This window comes from Priapulus caudatus, unplaced genomic scaffold (assembly GCF_000485595.1).
Source record: "Priapulus caudatus unplaced genomic scaffold, Priapulus_caudatus-5.0.1 Scaffold71, whole genome shotgun sequence".
Taxonomy (NCBI): Eukaryota; Metazoa; Priapulida; class Priapulimorpha; order Priapulimorphida; family Priapulidae; genus Priapulus; species Priapulus caudatus.
Genome location: NW_014577132.1, coordinates 878 through 12336, shown reverse-complemented (window position 1 = coordinate 12336; position 11459 = coordinate 878). Strand labels below are relative to the sequence as shown.

The following is an 11459-nucleotide window of genomic DNA, read 5'->3' as shown; positions in this document are numbered from 1 at the left end:
CTATATATATATATATATATATATATATATATATATATATATATATATATATATATATATATACATATAGTGTGTGTGTGTGTGTGTGTTTGCCTTTTACTCTTCTACTGTCAGTTACAATTAAAACTGCCTCTAAGATAGATAAGTGTCATGGTATTTAGTTATGCCATTCATAGTAAAAAGTTTGGGTGGCCAACTACATTTTAGTGTATAAAGTGGGTTACAAAAATTTAGCAAACCCATGCGAAAACACCACACGTATTGACGTTGAGCAGGCACGCACTTTCCCAGAGTGCTGTCTCTACACTACGGTACATGCTTGCCCCGGCACTCGTAATGTTGGAATGTCTGTGTTGCTATTACACACGTCCGTTCCATTGCGATCCTGCCATGTAACACTCGAGTCTGGCCCTGTTTCTGCCCGCTAGCGTGTGTGCGTGGCGGGAATGGGGACCATGAATGAAATTACACGTCGTTCCCTTTAATACCGCTAAATACTGCTGCACAGGACTCCGGTTCCGGTTCCGATTCCAGTTCCTGATTCCGGTTGGTAATGATTCGCGAATGACAGGCTTTCACTTGCTTACCATATCTACACATGCTAGCTATAATGTTCATGTTAACCCTTGTACTCACGTTCACACTGACTGACACCATTTTCCCCCCTCTTCGCACAGTGGCTGGTGGCCGAAGTAGGCTGCACATGATTGACCTGGGCAGCTGTGAGAAGCAGAGCAAGCTAAACCGAGAGGATGGGAAATGCCTGTCATTGTCTGCCCTCGGAAATGTCATCAATGCGTTGGTCAACGGTATCAAACACGTGCCTTATAGGTAAGACCCTGCCGAATATGTGGCATTACCATTGTTATACCTGAAGGGAATTCGTTCCATGACGCGTCTGCATTATCAACACTGGAAACAGCTAGGGCAATAGTAAAGATTCTATAATAAAGTACGGTGTCTGATTCACATCGTACGTGTTTTCCCTGCGCGGATTTAAAACTCGATCATTCCAAGCCTAAACAATTTTTTCTCCTGTTAGCGGTGATGCTGCTTTAATACACGTTATTGTATTAGAAATAGGAATCCTAATGTATGCAGTCTGTATAGGAGACCTTACAGGTACGATAATCATGACAAAGGGCTCGGCCATGCCATGCAGATGCAACCATGCATTGTATATAGTGGTAATGACAATGGCGGTCATATTCTTAATTTGGCTAAATGCTACATGGTCACTTTGTGATTGAAGCATCCTGCTGTTCGTGTGTCCATACTAAAGCGAACATCGGAAGAGCTTTTATGGCGAGTCTCGGCTGTGACTCACATGCCCTAGGTAAACATGCCGCAATTATTTGGCAAATATAAAATTAATTTTCTGAATTATGCCCTAATAAAATACATTCTATAATTCAAAAAATTGATTAGAAACAGGGGAGATGGCAGGACGTTAATAACATATAAATAGAAGCGTTACAGTTTACTTTCGTTGAAAAGGGCCGAGAAACTGATTCGGTTAGGGCTCATATCATGAAAATGCTTAGGGCTCTTACATTTTTTTATTGACCAAAGAATTAACGTAGCCCAAGCCGTCAGTTGTAAATATTATCCATCATTTTATAAAGGCGTATTTTAATTTGAGTTTAATATTCATTCGTGCGTGCGTGCGTGCGTTCGAGCGCGCGCGTGTATTTTCATCATGAGTCACGTTACGTGCAGTAATGATTGTACATTGTGCAATTTAATTAATGTTATCTGTATCAATAGCCTGTTGTTGATGTTGCTAAACACCATTCGGCTGGCAACCGGGATGGAAATATTTATTGTGAATCAGATTAATCGTCAGTGGTGCATACACACCCAATAGGGTATATTTTCCACTGTTTCACTTATTCAATGTGGAAATTCAAAGAGCAGCGACAAATAGTTCGTCGTGCAGCATCACGCAGGAGTTGGCATATATGCATTATACCACGTGAAGTGGCTCAGCTCGTGGTAAATAGTCCAGACGACGGCTATACATAATCGCTAACGATTGCTTGAAAAAAGCTTAATTACAAGTGCGATTGAGTCCGCGCTGCCTTTCACTCGTCATGGCGGCAGCGTGACATTCATCCGCGGCCTCGGCGACGATCGCAAGCTTCAGACTTCAATCCCCGCAATTAGCATCCCCGCGTATTTATCACCAAAGGCACCGCCGCGCTACGAGTGCCATCTCCGACACCACGCGGCTGCAGAGACGCGAGAATTGCCGGCTTAATGGCGTGAATGCGGGAAATTTTTAAATGGGCGCCCCCGCACAACGTCGCATCATTTGATGCATTATGGCCCCATTCAAGCCGAAAGAGTCATTAGCTAGTCAGCTGCGTTTGACATTGATACGCCCTTCAAGTGTGGCGATGTTTTACTAAATATAGTGAGTTTTTATAGGCAGTAGCGTTTGTTTTAGGTAGGCGTCACAATTGCAGGTTATTGCAGCAGCTTTAACTTCGCTAGCTAGTATGTTGCGTTCTAGATACACCGTATACAAATTCTGTGTTAGATAAAGCACAATCAGTGTATTGACATATAAAATTTGCTGAGATTTTAACATTTCTGGGTGTTGGATATATCATAAAATAGTAGAAATATATTTGCGGCGATACAAATTAATTTTTTGTAATAGTTTATAATGTATTTATAGTCTAATATGTTACCGTGGATTATATCTTGCATATTGGCCGGCATATTGAAATGGCCCAATAATAATCTGTATACAAGAAATAAAAATATGAAAGGTCTCGTCCAGATCTTATTCACTGCTTCATCGTATATGCTGCATGGAATTGTGGAGGGTCTGGTTAAACACAACCTACCAGTCTTTCCTGTTGTTACTTTATCTGAAAGTATACCCACTTACACAGCATGCAGATGACATGATGTCATGTTTTTAATAATGATAACTTAATTTTCAACAGTTACCAGAACAATTTCTGCCTGGTACGATAGACACCTACTGTTTACAAACGTCATTCGCGACATTGCACGCAATCCAGATCATCATGTCACCATCATAATATTATTATTAATAATAATAATGATGATGATGATGATTGATGATGATGATCATAACAACAACAACAATAATAATGATAACTAGAGCACTCGGAGAGCACAGACCTCCGCCAAGGCAGCTCAATTCTCTCACTGTGAAAATTTTTATTAATTAATTGGATCCGGATGACGACCAAAATGTAATCAATTCTAAGTTACCCGATTTCTGACGTATCCTGAAAATGTTATTAATTAATTGGATCCGGATCACCACCAAAATGTAATCAATTCTAAGTTACCCGATTTCTGACGTATCCTGAAAATGTTATTAATTAATTGGATCCGGATCACCACCAATATGTAATCAATTATAAGTTACCCCATTTCTGACCTATCCTAAAAATGTTATTAATTAATTAATTAATTGGATCCGGATCACCACCAAAATCTAATCAGTTTTAAGAGTGCCCATTTCTGACCTATCCTGAAAATTTTATGACAATCCGTCCATAACTTTTTCAGTTAGGCTGTACACAAAGAAACCCACAAACCAACAAACGCACGCCGATGAAAAATAACCTCCTGCCAACCCCTTGGCGGAGGTAATAATTATAACAATAGTAGCGTCGTCTAAACACGCCTGAATTCACGCCTTCTTGCATCATCGTTGCAGAGACAGCAAGCTGTCGCAGCTTCTACGAGAGGCGCTGGGAAGCGTGTCCTGCCGCACGGTCATGATCGCTCACGTCTCTGCGAGCGTGCACAACTACAGCGAGTCGCTTGCCATCATCCAGCTAGCCGCTCGTATCCACCGCATGCGCCGCAAGCGACAGCAGACGAAGGTACGTAAGCGCACGTGGCGACCCCCTGCGACGGGTGGGGTGGCGGTGGGGTGTGTGAGTGGGACGGTGTTTCTCGTCTTCGTCTCTGAAACGCCTCGGCGATCGCATGCGACGGGTGGGGGAGGGGGTCTCGTTTTCGTCTCTGAAACGCGTCAGATTTTTTGAGAATTATTCATTCGTCTGCATCGTTGAATGTCGTTGTTGTTGTTGCAATTGTTGTTAGCATTGTCGCCGATGTTGTTTTATTGTTATCAATATTGTTGTCATTTCAGTGCTCTTGTTGTAGTCGTGGCCGGTATTGTTGTTATTGTTGTAGTTAATGTTGTTGTTGTTGTTGTTGTTGTTGTTGTTGTTGTCGTTGTTGTTATTGTTGCTATTGTTGTTGTTGTTTTTATAGTCCTCGTGGTCAATGTCAATGTTGTTCGTTGGATGATCATTCATTCATTCGTTTGTTCATGTTCATGTTTGTGTTGCACGTTAGCAATTAGTTGGGAGAAAACATTTTGGGTTCTCCCTGAAATGATTTCAGAATAATAACGCAAAAGAAGTTGTTAAAAGTTTGCAGATATGATATTTGCATATTGCATCTATGATTTTTATTCTGACGCGTTTCAGTGCTCTGGCCGCAGTTCGAGCGACGGCAGCTCGTGCGAGGAGGGCCGACTGAAGAGCGTGCGCCCTCTAGCGACGCTCAACACGCTTCGGCAGGGCGTCATCTCGAGCGACCCGGACGTGTCGAGCAGCGAGCAGTCATGTGATACCGTCATCTACGTCGGCCCCGGCGGCGTCGCGCTCAGCGACCGAGAGCTGACTGACAATGAGGGTCCGCCCTCGATAGTGCCAATCCCTCCGAAACTGTTTCCGCCGCCGCCGTCGACGCTGCCGAAGCCGGCCGAGTCGCGCGTCATGGCGACGCGCGCCGCCGACGCGAAGCAGTTCGGTCCGCAGAGCGGCCGGCCCGTCATGAAGCCGCAGCTGACGAGACCCGAGCGACCGCTGGCGCCCTCTGCGTCGTCGCAGCTGCCGTGCCGACCGTCGATCCCGCGTGCGTCGCCGGCGGCGGCCGCGGCGAGCAAGCCGGACGTATTCGCGCGCGCCGGCGCGTGGAGCAAAGTGCCTTTCCGAGAGAGCAGGGCTGCTGCTGTGCGCGAGCAGTGGGTGGACGGTCCGCGCGAGCAGTGGGTAGACGGACCGGGCGACGCGCAGCAGTCCGCGTGGCCGGAGATGTCCGGCGAGGGAGCGTCGCAGGGCGTCGCCGGCGAGCGGTGGATCGACGGACCCGCGGCCATCGCTCCCGCTCCCGCCGCCGCCGCGGTGCAGCAGAAGGAGCAGTGGATCGACGGGCCGGCGCTGGAGCAGGAGCTCGAGCACACAAAGGCCGGCCGCACCGAGCAGTGGGTGTCCATGCACACGGGCTCCTCCCCGCGCCACACCGCCAGCAAGCCCGAGCAGCAGCAGCCTCCGCCGCCCCCTCCCCCCGCCGCCGCCGCCGCCGCCGCCGCCGCGGAGGAGGTGTGCATCACCGAGCACCCGATGCTGCAGAAGGACGCCGAGGAGGTGTGGCTGGACGCGGCGCCGCACAACCGCGCGCCCGACGCGCCGCGACGCGCCTACGCGGCCAGCCTGTCCGTCTCGGACACGCTCACCGACTCGGCGGCGTCGGCGTCTGCGCGGGGCGAGGACGCCGACTCGTCGGACCCGCTCAGCGCGCTAAGCGCCGAGAACGTGAAGCTCGACACGATGAACGAGGGCTCGAGCGTCGACGCGAGCGAATACGGCGGCGGCGGCGCCGATGCTTACATCGACGACGAGGACGACGATGCGAGGTCGGAGTGCGGCGACCGGCTCGGCCGCATGAAGCTGGACGTCGCCAGCGACAGCCATTCCATCATCAGCTTCGGCTCCGAGCAGAAGGACCGGCTGATCGACGAGCGACTCGCCGGCTATGAGGGCATGGCGCAGATCGGCTCCAGCGTTGGCTCCCTGGCGATCCGCAGCGGCACGCAGTCCGGCTCCGAGCGCTCGCGGTCGGAGTCCCCGCGGCCGCGGCGCCTCAAGGAGAAGGCGGGGGGAAGCTTTGACTTCGACCGCGAGCTGCAGGAGATCGAGAAGGTGCTCGCGACGGTGACGCTCGAGAAGCAGGAGCGGCACATCGTCAAGGCCGTCAACGGCTTCACGCGCGACTCGAGCGGCGGCCGCCAGAGGTCGCCGCCGCTGAGCTCGCGCGCCGGCTCCGAGGAGAAGCCGACGCAGATCGTGTCGCCGATTCTCTCCGACAAGAGTGACCACGACGACGAGCCGGAGAAGAGCCTCGACGAGCTGGACAACGATGAGGACATCTGGAAGAAGGTGGACGAGGTGCTGTCGAGCTGCGAGGAGGAGGCAGACACGATGAGAGCCGAGGCGTGGCGACTTACCTTCGACGCGAGCGAGCGCGAGAGCGGCAGCGGCGGCAGCACGAGAGCGGGATGCAGCAAGCTGCCGGAGAGCAACAACAACACAGTCGTCAGCAGCAAGGGCGCGTCCGATCTGTCCTTGAAACTGACCGCGGCCAAACCCGAGCAGGATGGTGTTAAGATGTCGCCCGTGAGGCCGTCAGCGCTGCGGCATCCGGACGGGGCGAGCAACCCCAACTTGGCGAAACATCCGTCGATGAATGAAATCTACGGAATTCTGGACGCGGAGACGGAGAAAGAGCTCAGGTCGACGTTGAATACAATCCTTCCTGATCAGAACAAACCAAAAGTGCTGCCTTCGTACACGAAAACTGTTGTGGCGCATGCGTCCGTATCATACAACCACAGTGTGAGCGGCTCGCCTAAGCGGGACGTCGATAAACTACCGATGAACGGCAGCCTTAAGTCGACATTAGATAGCATGCAGGAAGCAAAGAAACCGCAGGTGCCAGACAAACCAGCCACAGCACCCAAACCCACTGTCTTGCCAAAACCTTCTGTGCCTGAGAAGTCTAGTCCAAAAACCTCACCAAAGCCACCTAGGTCCAGCATCCCGAAACCAAGTACTTTGCCAAAGGCCCTGGATAAAGCCGAGAACTGCTCCCGGCAGAACACTCTCGAAAAGAAGCCTTCCACTCTCGAGAGACTGCGCACGACGGGGAGAAGCAAGTCGGAAACGAGAGCCAAGTCGTCGGACGCGTCCCCGCTAAAAATCTCCACGCCTTCTTCCAACAGCACCTCGTTCTTCGGACTGAAGTCTAGTGCCAAACAGACCAGTAAATCCAAGCTACCTCAAACTTCGAAATCTTCCAGCAGCAAGCCCGAGAAGCAGCAGAAGAGCGAGAAGTCGAAGCCCGACAAGCCGGAGAAGGCGGAGAAGAAGCCGGAGAAGGCGGAGAAGTCTCGCTTCTCGCTAAGCAGAAAGGACTCGAAGAACAAACCGAAAGCGAGCAATAACCGCGTCGCTGAGCTGAACGGCAGCAGAGGCAGCGTCGCCGCCGCGCACGCCACCGACTACAACAGCGGCAACGACAGCGGCGTCGTCGTCGTCGTCGACAAGCCACCGAGTCTACTGTCGCCCTACTCGACGGTGACGAAGCCACGCAGCACGAGTCACTCGAGCAGCGGCCACGGCAGCGACAACAGCAGCGTGCTGAGCGGCGACGCGGCCGCCAACTCGCCGAAGCATTCGGCGATGAAGCTGCGCTTGGCGAAGCTGCAGGCAGGGGGCGCTAGCAGCGGCTACGAGAGCATGCTGAGAGACAGCGAGGGCAGTGGATCGTCGACGTCAGCTCACGAATCTGCGAACGAGAGCTCCGGCGTTCGCTCGAGGGGAGTGAGGCTGTTTAAGAAAAAGCTGCAAGGTGAGTTCAGTTAACACAACTCGCACGCGCGTGTGTGTGTGTGTGTGTGTGTGCGTGCGTGCGTGCGTGCGTGTGTGTGTGTCAGATTTGTATGTCCATATCACGCAGCCACAGTACAGGTGCATGTCAGCCACAGATATAAACGTTTTTCTGTTGATAATTGTCATTTCTGTGGCTTTGGAAATTTCGGGTAAAGTTTATAAAAACAATCAGACTCTGGTAGGCACAACTGATCTTTCTCATTAGGCGGAATACCGACCGAAAGCTCATTTAGTGTGCGTTTCTTCAACTAATGTTGAAACGAAAATATCTGTAGCAAATCCAAGACTGGCCACGATGAGTTATGATTGTTTATGATTCATGAGTTATTATGATGGATCATTATATGCTAATATTAATATACTAATTCTATGTGTAGGAACCAAGCGCAGTCACAGTGCTCCGTCTAGACCGATACTGGAGACGACTATTGGTTCTATCTGCTATTCGGACGTGAGCAAGCCCAGTACTGCGTCAGTGCGATGGCTGGACACCAGACTACTGCAGAAAAGCCACGACGAACCGCTGGAGCTGAAGGTTTATGAGATGGACTACATGGAAAGGCTACAGCGACGTCGCAAGGAAGATGCGGAGGTAGATATATAGCTGTGATCTCTCGACATCATTGAAATATAAAATATCGTATTTCCAATTGCATATGCAATTACAATAGCAGACAGCAGAGGGGATGGTCTTAATTCGTCGCTTGTCATTTTGAAACACTACAATAATATATAAGTAGTAAATAGTAGTAATAGTAGTAGTAGCAGTAGCAGCAGCTGCAGCGGCGGCGGCAGCGGTGGCGGCGGCAGTAACTGTGTATTACAATTATTGTTTACGTATGATATAATGACATATTGTATCCATTTCTTTCTGCCTTTTTATTGTTTCATTAAATATACTAACTATAAGCTTCATTTGATGGTAACAGCGCCGTGAACAAGAGATGAAGAGGCAGACGATAGCAAAACTGAAAGCGAAGCAAGAAGCCCTGAAAAAAGAGCTGGCAGATGCCAAGGGACACCTGATGATTAATCCCTCCAGGTGGAGCTATGAATGTAAATATTTTACGTGCACCATTATATTATAATTCACGCATGTGCTTTGTCGATGATGTAATATGGTAATGCTAACAATGTCAAAGTGAAGTAAGATACATTTCTATTCGAATTGTATATACAAGTCTATACAGTTATCTTGGGAAATGTTATAAAAAATTAATTGTTAATCATCTAAATCGGTTGTAATTAACCATGCTCAGTGTCTCAATAGACATTAATGGACATGATTAGGAAATATCAAACTGCTGCAGTTTCTAGTATGGTTTTGAAAAAGAACTTGTGAGGAAAAATGTGCACTCACTGCCTATGCGTAATTAGCAACCTCACACGTAATTGTCTACCCGATCGTCGATTTGCTTTAATAATCTGCTGTATTGTGACTGTAAATATATAGAAGGTCAGGCGTTATTCTGTAGTAATAACATCATGCAGAGCACATTCCGAGTTGTCGTCGAGATTTTGCACGAAAAAATCAGCCGCATCTTTGGAAATAACAAGCCTTCGTCGTGAACTCATTGTTGTTCTGATATTGTTGCAGTGCACGTCGAGGAAAGCATGGCTCCCACGAACCCGTCATTCATCGAGGTGCTGGAGAAAGAAACGCACATTCTTGAGAAGCGAGTGGCGGCCTGCAAATCCCACATCATGATTGTCACGTGTTTCGACGTCACGTTATAGGAGGCTCTCACCTGTATCGTTGCGGCGGTTGCTGGAACCTTTGTGGCATAATACACACAGCGGTCGTTGATCTACTCATGTTTGACGCCATCGCAAGTCTTTGTCAATGTCACCATGTTTGTTCTGGTCTTCTGGAGACTACGTATTTTCTTGCTGGTTGTTGGGACGATGCGACTTTATTCTCTATCATGAGCTTATCGGTTACTCACTACTATTAAGGAGCTGTGGACAGGCCATTGATATATCAGTCAGAGAGTGGATGCATTGCCATCTAAAGTAGTGGGATTGAATAAGATCATATAGGAGATGCGAGCAGGTGGATGGATATCAATGCTCCTGATCAGTACCCCGGCTGTTTGTTGTCTTCAGTGCACTTGCATGTGATCTTCTCACTGATTCTACAGTGGTAAACTCGTGAATCAGTGTCAGGTTACATTATGTGAGCATGCAGGGATGTTTCTGTATCTAAAACAAACGTGTCACAGCTCAACACGTCCATGTCAGATACGTCTTCCGCCGGATCCCCCCCGCAATCAGCACAAACAGAACTGTCGGTAGGAAAAGCAATTTTACATTCTCTGTTTAGCCAGGAAGCTATGGGTGTGTGTCGTCAAATAACAGGTTTGCTACCTATATTCGTGTGTTGAGCCTGGTCCGTGGTTCAGTGTAGCGATTGTATAAAAAAATCCACGGAACAGCCAGCTGAAAAGCTGTTTTTTATAATCTTGGCCAGATGGCAGCTGTGTACAGTTTAGTTTCAAGTAGCAGGGTCCGAATACCGAGTAGCGGTGCTCTCAGGTACATATAACACCTACGTTTATAGTGACAGATTATGTACAAAAATGTAATATTTGCAAACTATCCGGGTATATAGCTGCTATGCAAAGCGTCCATTCGTAATATGGGCATGTAGATCTTATACAACTGAGTTCTCGCTTGGACACTATTATAGTTATATGTTTAGCCATTAGTTTACCGACGCTATGAAGTATTATTATGTTTTAGGGAGAGCCTGTGCGTCATATGAATGCGACTGTGAGTACCATGCGCGCGCATATCACCAATATACATATTGCCTCCAGCAAGCCTGGCAGAATATGAATAGGTGGTCGAATCACCCACTTTCATTCCAGCTAGGCAACTGCATGACTGACCAATGCTAAATACCACATCCTCTTCTAAAATGAGCCGAGGGCAAGATACATATGACCATTGTAAATAGAGTTACGTCTTCATATGATGGTTCGTGGTGCGTACACGGGGATCGCTGGGTATGTTGTGGTGGGAGACAGGCTAGTCTGTTGTCTTATTTACCAATGATGATTAAACATGAATTTAATGTAACGCATAGTATCTCCTGATCGTTTTCCTAATTTAATAATGGCAAAGTAATAATAATATATAGTTGTATAGAATTAATGTATTCTTTCATATTTATGCATTTGTCTACGAACAGCAAATTTTATACACCAAGGTTGATGGTGTTCTGGTAGCAGGCCATTTTATAAGATGTAACTGTAGAAGTTCTCAGATCACCTATGTTATAGGTCCTGTTTGTTTATGACTCATCTAAAATAAACATTTTCCAATCAGAAACAAGTGCAAGTGTTGTTTTTTCAGTTTCTCGCCATGTTTGTCAGTTTATCGCCAGTTTTTCAGTTTAGCCATGAAAATAACAAACCTTACAACCAAACAAGGGAATTTTCAGTAACGCATTAACCAAGGGGATTGTACATAATGATGACTATCCCCCTAAAGCCAGGATGGATGCAGGAATTCTATTATCCGCGATACCATCCACGAGAGGGGAGTAAGTAAGTAAGGAAGAGAACGAAGCGGAGGGGGGCGAAGGAAATAGAGCGAGAGAGGGCGGACAGGGAAAAGAAGAGGGAAGGGGAAGAAAGAGAAATGCATATATATACATATATATATATATATACATATATATTATATATATATTATATATATATATAGCGCTCGAGGAAG

General features: G+C 47.9%; 1 protein-coding gene across 1 annotated transcript in view; it reads left to right on the top strand.

Annotated features, from left to right (window-relative positions):
- LOC106821393 (kinesin-like protein KIF26B) overlaps positions 1-11072 on the top strand; it is a 58511-nt gene extending 47439 nt beyond the window's left edge. The window contains exons 8-14 of the mRNA XM_014826162.1: positions 678-831; positions 3707-3875; positions 4491-5273; positions 5418-7695; positions 8114-8328; positions 8666-8792; positions 9334-11072. Of these exons, the coding sequence (XP_014681648.1) occupies positions 678-831; positions 3707-3875; positions 4491-5273; positions 5418-7695; positions 8114-8328; positions 8666-8792; positions 9334-9473 (3866 nt within the window). The 3' untranslated portion in view covers positions 9474-11072. The remainder of the gene's footprint in view (positions 1-677; positions 832-3706; positions 3876-4490; positions 5274-5417; positions 7696-8113; positions 8329-8665; positions 8793-9333) is intronic.
- The last annotated feature ends 387 nt before the right edge of the window (positions 11073-11459 follow it).